The sequence below is a fragment of the Lissotriton vulgaris genome, chromosome 5 (genome assembly GCF_964263255.1).
Source record: "Lissotriton vulgaris chromosome 5, aLisVul1.2, whole genome shotgun sequence".
In the NCBI taxonomy this organism is placed as follows: Eukaryota; Metazoa; Chordata; class Amphibia; order Caudata; family Salamandridae; genus Lissotriton; species Lissotriton vulgaris.
This window is the reverse complement of record NC_141693.1, coordinates 351,455,747-351,480,520: the sequence shown is the minus strand read 5'-3', so window position 1 is coordinate 351,480,520 and position 24,774 is coordinate 351,455,747. Positions and strand designations below refer to the sequence as shown.

Genomic DNA, 24,774 nt, shown 5'->3' with positions numbered 1-24,774 from the left:
TCCTTCCATTAAGAATGTTTTTCCGTCTTTCTCTTTCTTTCCCCTTTCTTGTTTCGCTCGCTCTCAGGAAATATCTAATAAGGAAAAATAAGAGTGGGCCCCAGAAATGAGTGCCGGCACCCGCCCACCTGTACAAATTAAGCACTGGTGTGTCTGTGGCACTGCTCACCCATCAAGGTCGCTAGCATTCTGCCGGCCAGTGACACTATTCCATCAGCCCTCCGAGGAACAATAAAAGCGAGGACAGCGGTCTTTTGGAAAGGAGACATTTCCCAGGTTCCATGCAGCGGTCACAGCTGAAGAATGAGAGATTTGTCCTCGAACAACGTCACTTACGGAAGACACAAAGCCACTTCAGGCCTCTGCCAGACACTGTTAGCGATACTTATTTCTCCTACTGCGCCCGTCACACATGTGACAGAGAGGGTCGTACATCTCGGGCTGCTTGAGGGGCAGGGCTGCAGAACAGACAGTTTGCCATTTGTTTTGATTGGAATGGGGAAGTTCTCACCATGCCTCGTGGTTCTGTTCTCCGTGACCCTGTGTAGAAAGGAAATGCAAGCCGCCTGCTGCTGGGGTGGGCTCAAACATCGCGCAACTCCTCGTACCACCTTGTTTGTTTCTGTGTTGCTGGCTCGCCCCTTAACTTCCAGGTCAAAGGGGGTCGTGGGGCAGTGCCGTAGCACAAAATGATGCCACTCACACAATGTCCCCCTAAATCCCCAATAATGACAGGTTTTCATTAGCCTTGAGCTGAATGGGACCCTCTTGAGGGGTTGGGGTCCCCTAGAGGCTTGGGACCCCATGTGCAACACCTCTGTCATGGGGTGCACTTATTACACCCCAGAGTCTAAAAAAAACTCCGGCGCACGTTCCTGAGGAAACCTGAATACTTTGCATAGGTTTTTAGGTTTCGCTGGGGGGCGGAGCCGTTAGGCTCCTCCTCCAGCGAAATCTGTAGTTTCTAGTATGGGTGACTTTAACCCGCCTCTCTGCTTCATTGGCTAGCTCCATAAATGGAGGCTAGCCATTGGAACAGAGAGGCGTCCGTCAATGCCGGACCAGACACGGGGGCGTTCCCGAGATTCTTTGGCTTTTGCCGACGTCACGCGACGCCGGGAACGCCCCCGTGTCTGGTCCGGCCGGCCGTGCTTGCTGCTGTCCTCCCTCCTCCCGCCGTCCCCACGTTTCCCTCCTCCCTCCCGACGTCCGTGTCCTTTCCCGCCCCCCTCGTCCTCTCCCGCCCCCCTCGTCCTCTCCCGCCCGCCCCCCTCGTCAGGTTTCTTCAGCCGGCCGGCCGGCCAATCCTAGCGCGGCCGGCCGGAAGTGCCCGCCCCCCCGCCGCCCAGGGGAAGAAGGAAGACGGCGGCCCACAAGAAGTATGGCGGCCCACGCGGGGCTCCCGTGGCCTGCCTGGAGGGAGCCCCGGAAGAAGCGGAGGACGTTGCCGGGCAGGTGTTGCCGAGTAGGACAGCTGCAGCCCCGCGCCTCCGCCCACGGTGAGTGCTGTGTTGCTCGGGTGTTGCGTGGCTCCGCACGCAGGGTGCACACGGCTGCGGCAGCGGCACGGATCCCCTGAACGGTGTCCCCCGGCCTCATTCACGAGGGTGGCGGTCTCCCGCTTCTGCCCAGCCCCCATCCACTCTCTTGTTTCCCCGGAGCGGAAGAAGCAGCCCGTGGTGCTGACCGGTCAGACCCCCGCCGGATTTCACACTTGTCCAATTAATAAAAGTCTAATCGCGTCATGATTTTTTCCAATCAAAATACTACATTACTAGGTTATCGAGCTACATGAAACTCGATCGTACAACCAGCGGTGGACTGCTTTTAGTAAGTTGTATAAGGAACGCAGATGTATAGTTCCTCTATCAAAATTAAACAACACAGTTGCAAAAGGAAGTCAATATTGTGTGTGAATAAAAAAATAATGCACACTCACCTGTCCATTTCACTGCTAGTTGGCCGGGCTACCTTGATTCCAGATGACCCCAGTCCATAGCTCTCCTGACTCCCAGATCCATGGCCCGTGGTATCAATCACCATAGCCGTCACCTCCTCAGCACTGCTCCCATCTTCTCCAGATGGCTGGTTTTCCACTCCAAGCCACTCCTCCATGTTCTCACTCTTGATTCTCATCCCATCAACTACTTGCACATCATCCTCACTCCGCCCACTGCGATCCGCCGCCCCTGTCTCAACATACCACTGTCCTACCCGGTTAATGCGCAATATTGGCTCACGACTTTCTGCGTCCGAACTCCGTTCAATTATTTGAGGGCTGGTGGACTCCTCGGGGGGGCTCAGCTCCCGGAGGTCCAGCACTGTGCTGACCTGACCATGCCGGCTGCCACGTGGGGTGCTGTGACGTGGGCTCAAGCTCTGGCTCACTCGGTGAGAATCAGGCAGTCGCTCTGCAGGTTTTGGGTGACTAAGTTCTTGCTCTGTGTCCTCAGTGCTAATTTTGAAGTGGATGCCCTCCAGAATCTGCGTACATTTGTCAATGACATGCTGCATCTGCAGGAAACTGGCAGCAGTCAGATAACTGATGATGTCCGCCAGCTGCAGGCAGATACGGCCCGTGTAACAAAAGGATAGGAGACGTTCAAACACGGTGGGGTTCTTGATGACAGAGAGGGAGACAGCACTCATCTCGTTTAATGACATGTGGTCACGGAAGTAGGGCGAGCTGGCCGCTAACACCACCTTGTGTGCACGGAACGATTGCCCCTGCACATTCACCACAATGTCACACAGACGTCCCTGCATGCGCAGTTGATTTAAGTGGCTCAGAACCGAATTGCTGTATTCGGGAATCTCCAGCTGAATGTTCCCACTCTTCTCCATGGCGACGCCAGTTTCAGGCTCAGAACCCTAAGGGAATATGAGCAAAAGAGAGACACTTTTAAGCAAAAGTCATCCAGCTACTCGGGGAACAACAGCTAAAAACTTCTTGTAGGATGCAGTTCCAACGGGCTGTAAAACACAATGATAATAGGGTTAGAGTGAATGTATTCCAATGGCTCAAAGCTAGGCAAGGTGGTTGATGGTTTTTAATAGCAGCGCCTCTCTTCGCAGCCTCTGACAGACCGCCAAGGCACTCACCTGAGACTTGGCACCTTGTCATTTCGGATTCTCATTCTGCCTATTCTCATGGAGAACTGGCATACATCTGTACTTTGAGATAATAGTTCCACATGTAAAAAAAACCACACCTCTCCGTAAAGACCTGAATCAAGTTGGGTGGAAAACAAACTGAAAACCAAGGACCAAATGATATGACAACTCAGTATTGGTTTGTCTACAATTACTGTGCATTTCTAAAAGTTCACGTATCAACTTGCCTTTTGCACCCTGCTGCACCCTTTCACACATCAGTTCCAAACATTCAACAGCTTGGGCCAGGTTTCCCTTCACCACACTGCCTAGAGAAGCCCGTTCTGCCATGGCGTTTAAATCCTCATTCATGAATTTGTCATCTTTTGCCAGGAAAGCAAAAGCATCTCACGTATCAAACTCCTACCTTGTGTCTCTGAAAACCACTTGTCACAAACTGTGGTAATGTAACTCTTTGGCTTAGAATGTTTAGAATGTGTCATGAAGTCAATGAAGCTCTGCATTCTGATTGTTAGCAGAAGCTCCAGTGCCCCTTTAATGAAGAGACCTATCTCCTTGTATAAATCTACAAGAACCACCTTTGACTGCCTGAATTCATCTTTATCAGACAAACCTTAACCAATCGCTAGTATCTGCAATAGTCGCCTCATCCTTATTTTACTGCCTGCAAAAAATCCAGCCTATGACAAAAGGGTTCTATTTTGCAGTCACCTCACCTTTAGTAACTAATATTTTTTTAAGCGATTCGTGGCCCGAGGCATCAGATTGCTCAATAGCAATCCTGGAAAAAGCTTAAATCTTCAATATTCATCAAATGCTTCAAAACGAAGGATGCTCTAAAACATGCAGCCGGTGCACTACTCATCTCCTGGCCTGATTACGGGGAAGTCACTTGTCATAGGCATCCTTAGGATCCAGCTCAGTGCTCGAAGCAGACCCACATGCAGCAGCAAAGTTAATATCTTGCATCAAGCAACAGGGTACATAATTCCAGTATTAGCTTTCAAGAATTTATTTTAGATATTTGAAGAGCACATGGTTACCCACTAGCGTGTTCTAGCACTGTATGCAGTAACTTAGGTTTCATTCAATTTTTAAGCAGAAAGTGGGATAACATGTGTAGGGCCCATGATATTTATAGCCAATGACATACACAAAGACTTAGACAGTGATAGCTTAATTGTTGGTTAATTGTTGAGGAAGGTTCAAGAGTAGGTGGACAGAAATCGCACCTGGTAAATTAAAAACTTTACTTTTAATTTCACTTCACAGACCCGTACAACAAATGCACATAGCACGAACCACATATTTGGCCATGTGGGAAACTAGTAGAAAGGCCGGGCTTTTGCAAATGCCCCATATCAACAACCAGCAGATAATGTTTTACTGCCCATGACAATGGAGAAAGCTGTCAAATAAATACTGATGGCCAAAACACTAAGGTGCGTGGATGACTGTTTTAAGGAAGGTCAATACATTACTAATAAATAATTTATTGACAGAGTCTGATTTACTATATCACACTTTCCTATACTACCGACTATATGCATCAGCCAAGTCTGCATTCTCATCCTTCATCTGTTAGCAACTCACCTTTGTCCCGTTGCAAAGCAAGATTACATCAAACAACTAGAAACACTCAGTGCCCAGGCTATAGTTAATGTTTACTGAGAACTGTGTTGGTGATATGTCCAGTTGCAGAGCAGTTGCACCAAGACTTTACCTCCCCAACTGATTATTACACATTGCTCTACTGCTGCAGATTTCCTTCTGTCCCGTCCCTATTTCATTATTAGTGCATTGCGTGTGATAGAGTTGGTTCTTTTCCATTCTGTTGTGGTGTTTTCCCTGGCCCACAGTTGATGCATGTCTTGCTTGGAAAGGGATATCATGTCCCCTAGTTGAAGTATTGGTGTTCTCTGCTCCATTGTCTTGTTGCTCTAGTGTTTTTGCCTCAAATCAAAATCCTACACTTCTATTCAGTATTATCTGTTGTGTTCTCAATGATTTGTCAGGTCCTTGCTCATTCTCTGACGCAAAGTATGTGCCTCCTGTTCTATGATGGGTGTACCCCGGGACCTTTTGCTTTCTGTGTGTCTGTGTATTGCCTGTACATAAATCCATGTGCTTCTTCTCCCAGTGTAGGCATATCCCCTCTTATATGTGCCATTGTCCATTTGTTCCCTGATCACGTGTAAGTGTATCCCTGTGTCCGGTCCCAATGTTAACTGCATGCCTGTTATCCTAGTCTCCATGTTAGTGTACCCCTGATCCTGGTATCAGTATATCATTGCCCCTCTGTTGCTGTACTGGCAACTCTAAAAAGTGTCAGTGTCCAATGTTAGGTCTCTTGTCACTTTATTAGTATATTATTGCCCCAGTGATGCTTTATTGACAAATCTTGTGTGTGTCTATGTCCAGTGTTGTGTCTCCCTACTCCGGTGTATGCGTTTCCTTGTCCTAATTCAGAATATTTTAGTGTAATTGTATTTCACTTGTTTTCCTCGTTGTAAATTTCCCATCATGAATGATCCCTGTTCGGTTGTCATTGTAGACAATGCCTCAGTGTCTTTACTGTGTTCTCTTTCCTATTGTAAGCATTATTTGTTTGAGTGTTATTGATTGCTTGTCTTTCTCAGTGTATTCCTTCAACCAAATCATGCCTGCCTGCTCCAGCAACATTTCGCTCCACTAATGCTCTTTTTACTGTCCCATTATTGGTGTTTGTGGCTGTCCTAGTTATTATGAAATATTGCAGCTTTTTCAACTCTTTGACGTGAATAAGGCGTTGTTTATATAGCTATTTGTTTCTGTTGAAACAATGAAGTTTGTGTGTGTCTACCTCCTATCCCAGTGTGCTTTGCACTTTGCCTCATTGTGGCCAAACTGTCTGCCCGGTGTAAATTACTGTATCTGATATCCATGTTTGTTCAGAAAAGTGAAGTGTTGATTATGTTTTCCCCTCCTTTAACCACCCAATCCGTCTGCCCCTTGCAGTTTAGCTTGTTCAGCTGTTTGCTGAACAAGCTTGGCCACCTCCCTTGTGGACTTGTTTCTCAGTGCAGAAAAGTTGAATTTCCTCATAACGATGTATAAGCCATGGAAGACGGTGTTGGTGAGAGGGTGCGTACATTGGGTGGGGGGTGCCGAAATTCCCAACGTTTTAGGGGTTTTGCCAAATTCAATTGATATATTTACTGCAGTGCACAACGCTGCAGCTACGTTCAACGCCCCCTCCCTCCCAAGGATGGACCCATATAAATTTTGCTCAACAGGACATGAAACGGATCTGACAAGGGATAAGTTTATGTTGTGTTTTCTTGCCCCTGCTGCCTGGGAGGGGCCCGTAGGGGCCTCCACCCACCGCCTCAGCTGCCCTTGACGCTTCTGGGCGACTGCAGCTCATTCCTCCTTGCTGGTTCTTTTCTGCTACGTGACTTTCCCTCGTATGCTCTGGGTGGTTAAACTGTGCAGTATTGGTTTACTGACTGGAGCTGAGCCGTAATCCTGTTGACATGAATATGTGTCATCGGATCTGTCCTGTGTGCATAATATGATTTTTATACGTCGCCGACACACGATATACGGCTGGCCGGACTTCGAGGGTTTGACACGGGATTCAACTCACGCATTCTGGAACTAACATTGAAAATGCAATAGGTCTCGCCTTTGATTAAGTTAAAGCAATTTGCTTTGCTAATGGTATTGTATAGCAACGCAAATGGCTTTAACTTGATGAAAGAAGAGACCTATTGCATTTTTAATGCTTGTTTATTACATACAGCCAACAAGAGCTTGTATGTTGACTACCCCTGGTTTTGCAGCGTGAATCTTTCTGGATTCACTATGCTGTGCATTATTCCGCAGTCTTGTGGTTGGGTCCGGATTCGTAGTCTTTTTTTTTTTTTTTTTCGTAGCCCAGGTGGGTGTCGACGTCCCACCTTTGGTGTATTTCCGGTGACGTCGGCACGCTTCCTGCGGAAGCTCCCACTCCTGGGCGCCATCTTCAGATTCTTTTTTCCGCAGTCGAGTCTGGATCGTTCCCGTAAGGGCTCCAGACATTTTTGGAGACAGAAGTAGAAAAATACGCATTTTTGCAAGAAAAGAGATTGAGAAGACTACAGGAGACTACATCATCGAAGAGGACGACAAAGGGGAAGAGGAACTTCAAGAACTTCGACCTCCATCGGAGAATGCAAGCTCAGGGGGCCCCCTGAACGCATGAGATGGACAACACTCCTTTCAAATTCTGCCGTAACTGCCACCACAAGTACGCGCAGAAGGACCAGCACCCGGTCTGCAACCTTTGCCTACCGGTCGACCACAAGAGCGAGGACTGCAACGCCTGCACGCCGAAGACTCTTCGAGTGCGAAAGAGACAGGATAGCCAACGCCACCATGCAGGGCAAGGGACAGCCACCGTCCCTTCGAGACCTGGGGCTATCATCAGACGAGGAGGACAACGCCGCTGCCGAACACGACGGCTACACGGTCGTAGAGACCGATATTACGAAGACTCCAAAGAAGGTAGGAGACTCCACGGCCCCTAGGGCACCAAGAGACCCTGAGTCTCGAAAAATTGAGGGCAAAACCTCGAAAGCTCCGATGCCGAAAACTTCGGGCGTCCGCGGCTACACCAAGGCACAGCGGATCCTCTGAGAAGGACTCCCAGGCGCCGAGAGCTGGAGAACAGCAAAAGACGTCGAAAATCGCCCCCGAGAAGGAGCGTACGACGCAGAGGGAAGAGGAACTGAAGGGCACTTCAGCACCACCAAAGGACCTGAGAGCCAGCTCTGCACCGAAACCTTCGACGGCGAAAGTCGGCTCGGCGCTGAAAAGAGCGGCCGATCCATTCGACGCAGACCACGCGGCCGAAATGGAGAAAAAGAAAAGACGCCTCGAGGCCGAGATGGAAAACATCCTGCAGCGGAAAAAAGATTTTGATGCCAGGATGAAAGAATACACAATCCCGACGAAACCTAGGCTACAGGTAATCGAGGAAACGGAGGAGGAGGACTACGACGTTGATGGACAGCCGGTGGACGTCGAGACCTTCGACGACCAAGAAGAGGAGGAGGCCTCCTACTTTGAGGAGGAAGGAGTTGACGACCGCAGGACACTCCTCGGGTCTGCATCCTCGGAGACTCAGGATATAGATTGGCAGGACGTCGACACCAGAGCCCAGAGGAAGCCGTCAACACGTACCCCTCGAGGCCCTAGCCGCCAGATGACATCGGGGTCTAAAACAGTCATCAGGAATGCAGCTGCAGTTTTCAAAGTAAAATGCGACGAAAAAAAGCAGAAAGCAGACTTCCTACTCGAGACACTGCTCCCTACACAAACAAGGAGCCAGTTCCTGCCCATGCTCGACAGTGTCATGGCACAGGGAAAAGAGGCTTTCAAAGAACCAAAGCCGTCACTCCCAGGTCGGAGAAAAAGTATAAACATTCCTCCAAGGACCCACCCTACATTCAGGGATCGGTCTCAGCAGACTCCATCATCGCAGCCACGGCAAGAAAGAGGGCCAATGTGCCTACCACTTCTGGGCCACCTCCAGACAAAGAAATCAAGAGGATGGACCTGGTGGGGAGAAGAATTGAACGGAATGCCGCAATGCACTGGCACATGGCGAATTCCAATGCTCTGCTCAATAGGCACCAATAGCAGATCCTGGAAGAGCTGGGCGAGTTAGTAAAGAACATGCCACAGGAATTCAAGCAAAGAGCTGAAAACCTTTTTGAAGAGGGGAAAAATGTAGCCAATTCTTGCCTCAAGACTGCCCTGGATGGAGCAGACACCTCCAGCAGGCTCATGATGATGGGCATCGCGGAGAGAAGACCAGCCTGGCTCAGAATTTCGGGCTTCAAGCCAGAAGTGCAGCACAGCATCCTCAACACACCGTTCAACGGAGAAACGCTGTTCGGGGCCCCACTTGACGAGAAACTCAGCCAACTGAAGAAGGTTAACGAGACTGCAAGATCCATGGGGGCATTGCTGTTCAGAGGTACTAAAAGGGGCACCCCGTCACGAAGACCTAACGGTAGGGGAGGATACCAGCCAGGAACATCACACCTGGCGTTCCAACAAGCCCACCAAGCAGACACCCAGACACAGCAAGGGCAGCAAAAACAGTCCTGGCAGTACCAACCAAGAGGCCAGTCCTTTCGCGGGAGAGGGAATGGACGTGGACATAGTAAGAGAGGGGGACAGCATCCCGCCTCTAAGTGACTTAATAAAACTCCATGTGCCCACCCGAGCAAAAACTCCCAGGGTGGAGCACAAAGACATCGGACAGGAGTTACACGAAATAGACACCTCCGTACCTGTAAGACCAGTGATAGGTAGACTGAAACACTTCTGCAGGGAGTGGAAGAGTATAACATCAGACAAATGGGTACTCCACATCATACAGTACGGGTACTGCATAGAGTTGGAGGGAAAGGCAACGGACAGGAAACCAAAAAGGCCACTAGCAAGGAAAGACCTAGAGCTCCTTCGGGAGGAAGCAAAGGAGGTCCTGCAAAAACAAGCCATAGAGTCAGTACCTTACAGTGAAAGGAACAAGGGTGTATACTCCTCATACTTCCTTGTACCAAAGGTGGACAAAACTATGAGACCCATCCTGGACCTAAGATTCTTAAACAAGTTCGTAAGAACTCAAATGTTCAAGATGACCTCCCTACAAGAGGTACTTCCTCAATTGCAAGGCGGGGACTTCATGGTCACCATAGACCTAAAAGGTGCCTACCTGCACATCCCAATGAACAGAGGCCACAAACAGCTCCTCAGATTCGTCATCGGAGAAGACCACTACCAGTTCACAACCCTGAAGTTCGGGCTCAAATTGGCACCAAGGGTTTTCACAAAGTGCCTCGCAACAGTCGCAGCACACCTACGAAGGGAAGGGATACACATGTACCCTTACCTGGACGACTGGCTGATCAAAGCAAGCTCATACAAAACGTGCAAGCAGCACGCACAGAGAGTGACCAGCACACTGATGAACCTAGGATTCTCCATCCACTGAGGAAAATCCTCCCTGGAACCAGAACAAATAAAAATCTTCCTGGGAGCACAGATCGACACCTTACAGAGCAAGGTGTTCCCCAGCGAGAAGAGAACGATAGCGCTCGTGAGGGAGACGCAGCTCTACCAGAAGGGGCAAGCTCGGACAGTGAGTACAGCGAGCAAAATCATGGGCATGATGGCATCATGCATACACCTAGTGCCAAACGTACGGCTCCACATGAGACCTTTACAGGAATGGCTACAGGAGCAATGGTCACAAGCTACAGGTCGTTGGGAGGATCTAGTGGTTGTGACGCACGCAATGCAGAAAGAGATGGCATGGTGGAACATGGGGAACATAACCAGGGGGAGAAGCCTCTGACGCCAACAGTGACCATTACCACAGACGCGTCCCAGAGGGGATGGGGCGCTCACATGGAGAAACTCAAAGTAAAAGGCCTGTGGACACCAGCAGATGCGGTCAATACACATCAATTACCTGGAGTTGAAGACAGTTTTCCTAGCCATAAAGGCCTTCCAAACAAAACTGTACAGCCAGAGAGTGTTGATCCAGACAGACAACACAACAACGATGTTTTACATCAACAAGAAGGGGGGACACAATCCGCTCCACTTTCGAAACTAGTGCAGGAGATATGGAGATGGGCCATTCCACTCAAGATAGACCTGCTAGCCATACAGCTACCAGGAAAGGACAATGTAGAAGCAGACAGACATCGGCATCCCACGAGTGGGAACTCAATGCGCAAGAGACTAGGAGGCTCTTAGACATGTGGGGGACACCGTCGGTAGACTTATTTGCAACACGCCAGAATGCAAAATGCCAAAACTTCGTATCCAGACAGCCCGGGGAGGGCTCCCTGGGGAATACCCTATGGATAGACAGGTCCAGGACGCTTTTCCCCCGATACTGCTGATACACAATGTACTTAGCAAGTGCAGAGTGAGCAACATGACCCTGATACTGGTGGCACCACAGTGGGCCAGGCAGACATGGTACTCGCAGATCATGGAGATGACGCAGAGTGCACCCCACAGATTCGGGAGAAGAAAGGACCTACTCTCCATGCAAAACGGAGAAGTGCTGCACCCGGAGCCAGAGAGCCTGAGCCTCGTAGCGTGGCGCCTGAGGACATAGAGTTTGCGCATTTGAAACTGCCAGAAAACACCCTAAGGGTACTTAGGGAGGCACGAAGACCCAGCACACGGAAGTGCTACGTAGCGAAATGGAAGAGATTTACACTGTGGTGCAGGAGGGAAAAGCTACAAAATAAGATGAAAAAGGACTCAACAGTGCTATAGTACCTCACGCACCTGCTCAACAAAAATCTGAGCTCATCCTCACTGAGGGTTCACTTGGCAGCGAAAGTCGCTTACACGAGAGGAGAAACGCGCAAGAGTTTCTTCACATCACAGGTCGTTAAGAGATTCCTGAAGGGAGCAAAGAGGATCGCACCGCCAAAGAGGGTGCCACCACCTGCATGGAACCTTAACCTAGTCCTAATGGAACTCATGAAGGAACCTTTTGAACCAATTCACAAGGCCTCCCTGGAAATGCTGACCATGAAAACCGCTTTCCAGGTAGCAATCACTTCAATGCGCTGAGTGAGCGAACTGCAGGCACTAACACTACAGGAACCCTACATACAGATAACCAGCGATAGGGTGGTGATGAGAACGGACCCACACTTCATGCCAAAGGTGGTGTCAAGGTTCCACTTGAATCAAACTATACAGATACCGAGTTTCTTCCAAAAACCGGCAACAAGAGCTGAAAGGGCACTGCACACTCTGGAGGCCAGAAGGGCAGTCATGCACTACATTGGGAGAACGAAGCAGGCAGGGCAGGAACTAACAGAGGGGACATGTGCCCACTCTACCAGGAAAAAAGGAGCTTCAATAGCTTTCCTAGCTAATACACCAATTCAGGTTATATGCCTGGCGGCAACATGGGCTTCAGTGCACATGTTCACGAAGCACTACTGTGTGGATATACAAATGAACAAGGAAGCACAAGTCGGACAAAGGGTGCTTCAATACATATTCAATAACCAACGCTCATCTTCCACCCAGCCGCCACAAACCTGAGAAACCGGTACAAAGTCTATGCACAGCATAGTGGATCCAGAAAGATTCACACTGCAAAACAAATAGTTTCTTACCTGTTTGTGTAGTTTTGCAGCTTGATGATCTTTCTGGATTCACTAGCGAACCCACCCTCCTCCGCCAGAAAGATGAGGCTGGAGAGATAAGGTGGTTGAAACAAAGACAATACTTGGAAAAGAAGCCTTAAAGGTTAAAGCGATGAAAAAACTTTAGTTGAACATTGCCATAACTTCGGTAACAAGACGAACACGAGAAAAAAGAATCCGAAGATGGCCCCCAGGAGTGGGAGCTTCCGCAGGAAGCTTGCTGACGTCACGGGAAATACACCAAAGGTGGGACGTCGACGCCCACCTGGGCTACGAAAAAAAAAGAAAAACAAAGAAAAGACTACGAATCCGGACCCAACCACAAGACCGCAGAATAATGCACAGCATAGTGAATCCAGAAAGATCATCAAGCTGCAAAACTACACCGACAGGTAAGAAACTATTCGTTACTATCCATCCGTATGGATGGCTCTGGAAATGAGCAAAAGAGATATTTAATCCCAGTTAGTAATGTACTTGGAAGCCAAACAGATTGTTTCAGTATACCTCTAAACCTCAGCACCTCTGGCACAGAGTGGTGTCCAGCAGAATCACTTCATGTATTGGTCAACTTCAGGGAAAAGTTAATGACCACTCAACCTGAGGGTGGTTGATTCCAAAAAAGTTTTCCCAAGTTGGTGTTGTCTTACACAAACTAAGTAGATAAGTGACCCCTTCCTTGAGTCACAGCTTGTTCTATTTGGAAAAGTTACAGTTCACTGCATCACAAAATTATTCCCATGCTACCACTTTAGCTACTCTCAGAAATCTAATTTCTCTGTGCTTTCCTGTTAACATCTGTTCCTGTTGCTAAGTTAGATGTCTGTAACAAGCCTTTACCCGCATGCTTCAAAAGGGAATTTAAAAGAATGCTGTAGGACACCAGAAATCCCTACACAGTTATCCATCTTATAATAAGGAAGAACTAATTTCCTTATCTAATGCCAGTTCCCAGGAGTTATTCCAAATTACTTGTGACTCTATAGAAGATACCTATGTTTGTTAAAGGCAAGTAGACTTTTCTACAGTAATTTGTTATTTTTTGCATTATGCTTAAACTTTGTGGTGTGTTGAAAATAGCAGATTTTAAAACCTAATATCACGTTGCCGTGTTTGTGATGTTGGTCTGTTTTCTAAAAGTACAGTTATCATAGAAAAGCAAAACACTTTAAACACCTTTTTCCTTTTTCTTGCTGTTTATGTTCATGTTGTCCTTGATAATTACAAATGCCTTTTCCGGTAGGTGCTCAGATGACAATTATGAGCCAAGCTTGTGCTGAGAGGTGCCACATCATGCGGCTGGTCGACCGAAGGTGGGCAGGAATTGCAAAGGGTGTGGGCACACAAAAGATCATCGGCAGGGTTCACCTAGGTTAGTGCCTAATGATGAATTTATGCTTTTGCTCTTCTTAACATCTTGGTCCTTTTCTTTTCATTGATGATTTGTATGGAAAGTGTAATAATTTTTCATATGTTAGAATTTTGAGGGGAGAGAATTGAAACGTGTCAGAATATAATCTTCAGTCTTACCCATAACAAGCTTTTTAAACTTTGAAACTTTACAGCACATGTTTCTGGCAGAACACTTCATGCCTTTAGTTGCAGGTCTAGCTGTGTTTTTGAATGAGATTTTCTTAATGCCGGCAGCAACAAAAGTAGAAAAGGAACTGGCTTTCGTTGGGATGCATACACCACCTGGCTTGGAAATTGTTTTAGTAGTGAGAACAAGATGAGCAAAGCCTGTAAGGAGCGGGGTAGGGTTGGGTGGCATGGGAGGTTGTGTTTGTTTTTCATTTCCAAATAACAAAAAAGAACATCCTCCTTTGCAATCGGTCTTCAGTGACTCAACAGTTAATGGAATTTGTCGACGTACAACTGTTGCCATGGAACCCACATCAAATACATCACATAGTTAGAAATTAATCTACTTTTCTCAAGAAGAACTGTTTTGATCTGTGCTCTGGTGGGTAAATGCCCACAAATAACCCTGTGGTAGATACTCTAAAAACCTTGGGATAAGCACTGTCACATCTGCTTTTCCATCATACCTACTGTCCATTGTGAGCATATGTGCTCTGAAGTTTAGGTCTCTACATTGTATTAGTTTGTTAGGTTAACGACTGAAGGTGTTAGAGAGTTGCTCACATCTTATTTTGGGGTTGTGAGCTTAGAGATGTGATATGAGCTGAGGCTGAGCTTCCATAAGGCCCAAACAATATTAAAGTGGGGACCAGAGGAATTCCTCTCTGCTCTTAGTAGCTTAGTTCAAGACAATTACGAAAATAAAGATTGTAGATCGTTCAAACCAATTTGATAAAAAAAAATAATAATAATTTAATTAGTAAAATGCCTCTGCAATGAAGGAAATTTGGCGTTGAACCTCAGATTGAATTTTGGTTGCTTTGTGTATTAACAGCTTTTTCCCAGCACATATATTTTTCTTTCATTGGTGAGTGGCAGTGATGTTCTTTTTAGCTTTGAAAGGAATAAAAATAAATGTATAATAATAAATGTCCTCAAAGGTCTGATGCTCTAGCTAGGATATCTAAACAAGCTATTTCTCCACAGCAGGTGATCCAAAAGTTATATCACAAAAAAAAATCAAAAGTGGGGGCTCCATGCCAATACCCTCCAAACCCAGACTTTAATTTTTTTTTAAAGGACTGGTAAACTAAAACAAAAATAGAAGAACGTGATAAAAGTACATTTAAACATACTTTCTTTTTAAAAAAAACATTTATAAGCAGAAAATGAGTACATGTAAAATTAAAACACATATTTTCCCCTCCTGTCACCCACAAAAATACAATATTTAACTAAATCTTAAATCTATATAGTATTACTAAGATGTTCAACCCATTACAAATGTAAGACCGCATTAATTATTTAACAAGCACCACATGTGTCCTACACTAGTTTAACAAAACACACACTAACCTACTACTATTATATGCTAACCAGTAAATCTCCAAACAAGTATTTGTGCTTAAAATTACCAAAACTACACCTAGCCAACCTATTTGAATCAGACACATAAAATTGGTTATCTTACTTGGTCTGACAAAACGGACAAAACTGGAACCTGCAGCTCTCGCGCTCACTTCTGTAGCCATAGTCCAATAAGCATGCCTTATACATTGTTTTTAAAAAAGACTGACATTTTACTATATGCTCAAATTCCATCAATAAATCTACTTATTCTATTATAGATTACTTATTCTATTGTTTCTGATTGCTGGAATGGACCATTAAGTAACAAAATAGTAGTAATCTACTTATTTTATTAGTTCCAGCATTTAGTTCTGATTTAATAAACTAAAATATACATTTTTGTATAGTTAATTTGCTAAATGCTTAGAAATAGTACAAAAATTGGAATGATAAAATTGACAGTTGTTCCTACAACTCCCCAAACACTGGGGAAATTTCAGCTGTTTGGCTTGGGGGTATTTGCTATTCCAACACAATTCTCACAAACATTGGAGAAAGTTCAAACATTGCCTGAGGTAAGGCGTGCTGTTGTACCTCTTGTCCCAAAAACTTGAGGGGAAAGAGCATACACTCGAGGCAGAGTTTGCAAAATAATATTTAAATTCAGTCACACAAACATTGTGGAAAATGTATGTAAAATGGAATGAGGATGCAGAGATACATTCATAATTCCTAACCCAAAATAGAAGTTTAAAGGGTTTTCTTTAAATTGCAGTTTAAGTTTGAACATATTTTCAAAGCAAAATCAAAACCTCATATATATTTGAACATCTTAAAATCAAAAGAAGTTATACAAGAAATGTAATAAAAAAAATTAAAAATGTTTAAATATCTGCCACCAAAAAACTGCCCCAAAATGTAATTGTATATTAAAAAAACATTAATTACACTTGAAGATCCCCAAAAACACAGTTTCCCTGAGTGGACACGAAAATGAAGGTCTCTTTCTCTCCTCTCTCTCTTCACACCCAATCCCGAAGAAGCTGGAAAACCTATGTTAATCACAGTCCAGAAATGCATGCCAAGCACATTTCCACCATGTGAACCGTTCGCTCTGCATTATCCAATGCACAGACGTGGACACGGTTAACATGCATTAAAGCCTGTAAAGCATACTAGGATTTTAAGTTTCCTAGACAAGTGTGCCTGAACATGACAGCAGGGTCAGCCCAAAAAAAAAACATGCTTGGGGTGCTCATTATTTATCATGGGCACATCAGTACACACACCTGTGCATAGAACCTGAGAGATTACTGTGCAAAAGCATAAAGTGTATCTGGGCAGAATCACTGTTGTTGTGCTTCTATTCGCTATTGAAACTTGGCTCAGTTTAGCACCTTGGGGCCTAGCTAAATCCATGATTTGCCCTCAAGGTAGGGCAATCAGGAGCCCATTCATGAAAAGGTTAAGCTTCGGACCGGGAAAAGAAGAGTTGCATGTCAAAGGAATAAAACACTTTCTAGAGGTCCTCAAATCCCATTTACAAGCAACTCCGTTTGAATGAGACGCATTCCCAATGTCTCCACTCAAAAACATGCCTTTAAAGTAGAGTAGTAGTTGAGCCCTGGTTTACAAGGTCTCCTTTTTCTTACAAGGAACTTTGTTTCGAGATTACCTTGCCAAAGAGTGTATGGTATCGGTTTGTGAGACGAGCCTGTAATTGGCAGATGAGCTGATCCAATCCCTGCCCCCTGGCCTGTAACTAGATCTTCATTAATCAGAGTGTGAAGCAGACACCCCAACCTGTTAACTGAGCCATAGAGATAATTAACAGGCACAGAATCTGATTAGAAAGGCAGTCACTCAGTCCTAATCTTGAGGCAGTCACGCCGTTCTTTTGCCTTACCAGAAAATCAACCCCATGAAACATAGGTAGTCCTAAATGCCCAAGTCATTGGAAACTGAAATCCACAAAAGAAGCTGTTCAAAACTGCCTATCTTTGTTACTCTCAGGCAGTTGCTATGGTTGCCTTTTTAGGTATTGGTCTCATGTTGCTTTAGAAATATTTTTATTCCTTATGCATGTTGCACATAGACATTAATACTTGCCTAATTTCTCCAGCTCAGGTTCAGATAGAAGGGGATTTCTTGCCATGCTCCTTCTCAATACTTGAAGAGCAGCCCATGGACATGCTTCTCGGACTGGACATGCTTAAACGACACCAGGTAACGAGGATGCGTGTTTTCGTTCACTTGGTGGTAATGGCCGTGGGTCTCCAAGTGATCTCCCTTCTGCACATCTTGGGGGTTTGAATGAGTGGTTGTGCAGGTGAAAGCAAAATGAGATGACCTCCACTGACAGGTGACTCCCAGACTGGTCTTTACTGAATAGTTTTACCTGGTTAGTTTTTTTTGTGCTAGCAGGTTGCCAAATGTCTGTGCTTTTCTGTAAGCTATTGAATGATGGCATTTGCACGTTGAATGACTTATTTTACATGCTGTTCTAATTGCTCTTTGTCCTAGGATTTGTATGCTGCTTTCTATGCTTTGGGTCAATACCTCCTGTGTGTGTTAATATCTCCATCTTGCAGCGTTTTTTCTAATGCCGAGTAGTAAAAGACTCGGACGCCTTTGGGAATACGTGGTTTCGTCTGAATAGTCTGGCGAACAACACGAGAGCTTACACAGTAAAACGATTAAGAAGCAAGGGTTCTGATTTTCCAATTTGGCGATCATGAGGATATATATGCCTGGACATATTATGCGGATCTAAAGAATTTCAACCCGTTTTTTCACCTGAAGATATTCACTTTCTTATAAACTTTAACCCCTGAATACCTTAGCCGGATTTGGGCTAGGAGATTATTTAAACCATGCTGTGGTTAATTATTATACGTTTTGTTGCCCATTGTCCTGATGAGGCCTGAAACTGCTTGACAGGCCGAAACGCGTCGACAGTTACCATCAATTTCGACACCTTTTTTGATTTTTGAAATTTCATGGATATAATCCTTTGGAGTATTATTTGTATAGAAGCTACAAAGACATTGATTTTCGCTTCCCATGCTCCTTGATACTTGGGTGTTCGAAAAAGGAAATTAGGCCAGTAAAGACATTGCCAGTATTTTCCTTGGAGATAAATAATTGGGCTTTATATATAACCCATGGATTAAGGGTTGAAAGAAGTAGAATTTTCGATTCTTGAATGTTGGAGATTGTTTCCCATCAGATTAAAAATTGTTTGATTACTTGATTTGTATATATGATGTAAAAAATGAAAAAGGACTTTTAAAAGAAAAGTTACAAATCATAACACTCTTTTGTGTTTTTTCCTTTTTTGTTGGTTCAATAGCCACTAGATGAACGTTATAACAGTGTAAGATCGATTCTGTACAATCCATGAAATTTGGAGATAGATAATTAGCAGTATCTGTCTCAACAAATAACCTTTTTGGAAGTAGAAGACCGTTGGCATCACTTTTCTTTAGTTAGTTATATTAACCCAGATGCCTCTTGGTTTATCGGGTACCCCCTGTTGTTAATAATTCATCTTGCTGGAGAGGCTGGAAAGTGTTGTGTTGAATGTAGAACTCTTTCAAAGATTTACAATTGCCTAAACCGATTCTGCTTTTTGTTCCCAATAAAATGCGAAAATAAATGTATGATTTCTCTCCCTTCCTGAAAGAGAAATTCAGGAAAATTAGGTAGAAGGGAAGAAGCCTCACTAAAGATGAATTTGGCACTACTATTCTGCTGTAACATCCCAGAATATAGTACATTGAATCATGTTTTCTCTTGGGCCTTTCATCAATTATATTTCTTCAGAAATGCTTATCCTGTTTTTGACTTGATTTTACTTATTAAGACTTCTTACATAGTTTGTATGCTACAGTGGCATGGTCAGAGATTGGTTCTTTTTCATTGACCAGTTTTAGCGTGGACAAACTTAATTTGAAATAAATGCGGTTTTGGTGGTTTGTGAACATTGAGAAGATGTGATATGCTTGGGCATGTTTGTTTGTGGCACTTCTCATGTATGCTAGAGCTTCCACCCAATTCTGGTACATTGTTGGCGCTGCCGTGGGGCCATGGAGGATCTGCCCTGATCCCCAGTTCTTGCTAGTCTTCACTCTTATACTATACTAAAATGAAGTTCCTCAGATCTTCTTTACCTTTACACATCCTACTTTTCTGGTAAGTGTTTGGGGAGGGAGAATAATAATAAAACCCCTAACCAGTAAGAGATTGACTTCAGAGAGGTGGAAGTTGCATCCTGAGTCTTCCACATGGATGTCGTCATCAAAATCCTAACTGGTTCACCATTATGGCTGTGTTAATAAAAGGGCGTATTGAAATAGTTCTTCAGGGCTTACCACTTACTCTCCTGACCATAAAAATAAATGTAGTATTGCACACTGCTTTCTGGGATGCTGCTACAGTCTAATACCTTAAAGCAACCGTGTTGATGTCCTCTTAAACATGGCTACTCCCAAGCTTTCTACATTTCCCACAATTTTCCTTAAAAAAATATAGCAGTTAAAAAGGCCAGTTAATCATTCACCTTACTTTTGAACAGTAATTGTGTATAACAGCTGTCTGATTTTGCCGTTAACAATGTGAATTATATATTTTTGAAAGAGTATGTTTGAAATTGTTTCCTGGATCTCGCTATATTAATTGAATTTAAAGGACGCGCCCATGATGGGCATTTAAGCTTAGAGGAAATTTACCATATCTACTGCTATCAGATGAGCGGAGGTATTACCTTACCAGGTAACTGCTGTTGCATGCCTTTATGTGCACATTGCCCAGTCCTGGTTTTGGATGACTGATCGGTCATCCCAACTACCCCAATGTGATTTTTGGTAACTGCTTGGTCCCCATATGCTTTTAGATACCTGCAGGGAACCTTAACTCATTTCTCTCTAGGCTATTGTAAAGCCACATGTTACTTTGTGATTTCTGGGGACAGATGAGAGTAGGGACAGGGATGCTGAGTAGTTGGTATGCGGAGATGGAGGAGTGTGGCACCGACGGGATTGTCCTCACCAGTACTTGTGCATATTGCTCTACATGCTGCTGTTTGGGAGAATGCAGAATGCCTGCCTCATGTTTTCACTAATTACTTGTGCTGTGGTCTACCTCTTGAGCTACTAGGGTACTCCAGGGTTGCATCCAATTTTTTTGTGTACTGATCATTAACCGTAGGAGATCCATGGCTCTTTGCTCACTGGTTGTTGTAAGAAGTGGATTTACTTCTGGTGCATTATACACTTGTTCTGTTGAATGCAGATACCTTTTGTCAGTGTTCTATTGAGGAACCTCAGCTGCATTCCTTGATGCACATCTGTAGGAGGCTATACAGCCCAGTGTGGTTGCAAGTGAATGGAAGATTCACACTGTCAGTGTGCAGTCAAGTGACGGATGAAATTTAACATCCTGTGCTGTCTGGTAACTGGAGGACTAGAGGTGATATAATTTGCTGATAATTGTCTGCTTAGAGTAAAAGGCATTACACTTTTTTATTTTAGTGGATTGTGTTATTTACTGAAAAAAACAACCTTCTTAGTTCCTAATGTCTGCTGTTGTATTACAGTGCTCCATTGATCTTAAGAAAAACTTCTTGCTGATTGGTACTACGGGCACTCGAACTGCATTCTTACCAGAGGGAGAACTTCCTGAATGTGCTAGGCTAGCATATGGCCCAGGGAGGGAAGACATGCAACCAGAAGAGATTGCAGATCAGGAACTAGCAGAAGCACTACAGAAATCTGCAGATGAAGCAGGTATTGCATGGAGCTGCACATTCTGATCCTTTGGTGGTGTGAATTCTGCATGGTACAGTGCACTCTTTCTAATGTCTCCGAATAACCGACATGGATGAGGTACATTTTATGCATCATGTACTGCAAGCACAGGGAACCACTTACTCTTCAAATAAATATTTAATTTTCTCCCCTGCAGTTGTGAAACCTCTTTATTTGAAAGAAATCCTAAATAAGCTTCACCTCCAGCCAATACTCCCTCACGCATCTTCATCTGCTCCATGATCATTGGTGGTGGTAATTTCCTAACATTTAGCATACATGTGTATAATAAGCCACTGATGAACCTTGGTCAGCTTTATCATCTGTTTTTTTTTATCATTACTTTCATCTATTTTCTTCTCTGTGTATTTATCATATTTGCAATATTTTGTATTTCATAAGTGGATCCACAAAATGTACCGTATTATGGGGGGCAGGAAAGTAGATTATCCAAATGAAACCATATACAATTCAATTGAAAGTCCAATAAAAACTAATAACAAAAAGTGCCATTTTCCTGTGTTAACATTCTGTAAGTATTTATTATATAACCAATCTATTTTTTCGATTCAAAAATTTAAATTGAATTCATTTTCTGAACATTAACTATGAAATTGATAGATTTTCATGAACTATGTCCTAAATGTTCTTTACTAGAGCGATAAATGTTCAGAAGCCTCATTATTATCCCCATCAACAGCCTAGCCTCTCAGTATAGACAGCCAGCACGTGTTTCACTGTGCTCCATTCATGAACGCGTCTTCAGGGCTGTAATTTGTAAGTGTGTAATTCTCTTCATTTAATGTTTGTCTCAGATATCGCATTCAATCTTGCAGTGATCATGAAGCTTCTTTTCATTCTCTATTAGTGATCCAAATGTCATAAATATCCTTCATTTATTTCATTTAAAGTAATCAGTTATTTTTCTCATAAAGCAACCAGTTGAAGAGATAATCCCAGCCCATATTCTCCAGTAAAGGTTTGAAATAATTCTGTATTCCATCAACTCCACTATAATCACTAAGATCCAATTACATCATTGTAGTATGTGTGCCTCTGTAAAGTATTGATCCGATTTGCAAAGAAAACAGATCAGCGGCTCATATTCCCGCTTTGCCACTGTTTACATAGGAATGTATCTCAGTTTTTGTCATTCAATTTTTATTGGATTTTTTATTGAATTGTATTTGTTCATTTAGAAAATTCAGCTCCCCCTCCCAGTCATTTATTACCTTTTGTTTGTTCCACGTGTAAAATGCAAATTTATTGTAATGCGTCAGTAAGGTTACATAGCAGTGACGGTTACAATATTTGCAGGGTCACTGACTCAAACCGTTTTATTCTGTCTTTTACTCCTAAATTAATCATTGATCATTAGGCAATTTTTGTTTTAATGTTTGTTGATGAATGAGGTGTTTCTACCAGAATCAATGGGGTACTTACTATCAAGAAGGAACATCAGCTGCATCTACAGTGAAATCTCAAGGGGGTACTTGTAAGAGTTAAGCCTAGAAATGGTTTGGCTTCTATCAACAAGCAGACAATGTATTAGTTTATTTCATTGCTTAACGTAAGGAAAACAATGGTGTGTGAGACATCCTAATAGAGCACCAATTGAACCTTGTTGTACCATAGAGAGGGCTAAGCTGGAACTCTGGAGAAAGGTACTGATTTAATACAGGGAGCTGCCACCCCCTGGTCACACGTGATCAAATGTATTAATTCTCACTTTGATCAAGCTGACTAGGGGTTGTATAATTACAAAAAAGACGGTAAGGACTTGCAGTACCATAGTGATGCTCATCACTATAGTAGGGGTGAACAGTTCTGGTTTGACTTGCGTGAACTTGTTATGTTAAAAGTGTTAATTGAATGCTGAATTTTATGGGTATTCCCACTTGAGGTTGATCATTTCCAACTGTGAGTTTGGAAGAATATAGATATGTCACCTTCCTTTGGTTTTTTCTTTGCTGGTACATTGTTTGAATACTGATTTAAGGTGATGTACAGATTTTTGGCTGAAAAAAAAAAAGACTAAGCATGACGTCACACCAGGCAGCATTATTGTGCATACCCAATATACAGTGGTAAGTTAGAGAAGCATGCATTAAACTCTTTTAGAGGGAGAGTTGGGGGATAGTGAAAGTGGGTTTCCCCCATCAAATGGGTAACTGTGTGAGGGGTTCCATGGTAAAGGGGCCTCGGCATGGATTAGAATGAAAATATTTGCAATACCCACTATAGCAACTTGCCATTCGCTATCTAGAATGCATTGCATTCTCCTCTGTAACAGGACGCAAGGGACCTGTTTTATTCGACATACGAACCATTGACGGTTGGTTACAAGGAATAATCATAACCCTGCATGTAGAGTGTTTTGAACTCCTAACACAGGTTTGCTGTTTGTGTTTTATTCCCTAATCCCAACAGACACTCCGAAGCCTTGATGCATGTGTGTGTGCTTGCAGCAGCTGGCGTGGGCTACAGACCAGGTATTTATAGACCTCAACTTACAAATGACTTTCATGCATGGTGATGGGAACAATATAATAATCATGCGCTGATTCTCTGAGTTACGTTGTTTGTAGGCACAAATCTGGAATCGATCTTTACTTTTATGATCTCGCATCACAGGAGACTGTTTTTCCCGAATGTCCACAAGTAAAATGTCATCCCTCTTTAGGACTACATAAGCAGCTGCATTCTACACCTGTTGCAGTTGGACACATAGGGAACATCTCCACCCCAAGTAGTACATATGCATAATCCAGGTTCGCATTGATTAAGGCCTCACGGTTGTTTTAAGATAGGTCTTGCCAGCATAAAGGAATTGGCTGAGCTGTTGTAAGCTGAAAAGGCTGAGTGCATCACTGAACTGTTGAGTGCCTCAAAGCTTATTTCAGCATCCTATGTAACCTTTAGTTACTATTAACATTTTTGGTGAATAAAGTGGGTAATGCCAGACCGTTTTGGGGGTCAAGGGAGTGACTCATTAGATCGGAGTCGGAGACTAGAGCAAGTGGCAGGACCCAATCTTTACCCCATTTAATCTGAGGCCACTGAGGTTCATCCATGCTGCACTATTTTACATCAAAAATCTGGGCCTCCTTTTTAATAGTGGGTTAGGATTTACTATATCAGAAGTGGTGCAGATCAAGAACAATGTGCATGGAAAGCTCTCCCTTATCTGCCTTGCCAAAATATAACCGTTAATAAAACTATTACTGTCTATGTCCAGTACAAAGACTGAAAATTGGATTGTAATCATCCACCTGTTTATTGGTTAAAAAAGTACTGTTTTTGCTACACTACTATGCGTTCCATTATTTTTTATAGTCGGGACTGCCCTCAGCTTCGAATTTAGATCTGTCTGTCTATCTTCTCTATCAGTCTCTGCCTATCTCTGTATCTATCTGTCTCTCTCGGTCTCTCTGCCTGCCTGTCTTTCTCCATTTATCTCTCTATCTGTCTATCTATCTCCATTTCTGCCTATCTCTCTCTCTAGATCTCTCTCAATATCTAGGGCTATCTGTCCTTTTTTGTAGCCATCTCTCTACATAGCTATTTACCTGTCCAGATATCTCTGGATAATCTTTTCCCAAAATCTGTGAATCTAAAGGGTCAGTACAAAATAAAATATTGGTAACTAAGGTAAATCTGTATCTTTTTGTCTTTGGACTCCTTCACATGTTTAACCCCTC

The 24,774-nt window shown here is 43.9% G+C and overlaps 1 protein-coding gene and 1 pseudogene across 1 annotated transcript in view; one reads left to right on the top strand and one right to left on the bottom strand.

The window, feature by feature from the left end:
• LOC147710881 (uncharacterized) overlaps positions 1-24,774 on the top strand; it is a 107,471-nt gene that overhangs the window by 76,791 nt on the left and 5,906 nt on the right. The window contains exons 6-8 of the mRNA XM_086921621.1: positions 13,579-13,707; positions 17,389-17,492; positions 20,863-21,052. Of these exons, the coding sequence (XP_086777747.1) occupies positions 13,579-13,707; positions 17,389-17,492; positions 20,863-21,052 (423 nt within the window). The remainder of the gene's footprint in view (positions 1-13,578; positions 13,708-17,388; positions 17,493-20,862; positions 21,053-24,774) is intronic.
• Positions 1,936-2,865, bottom strand: LOC147710882 (zinc finger and BTB domain-containing protein 37 pseudogene; annotated as a pseudogene).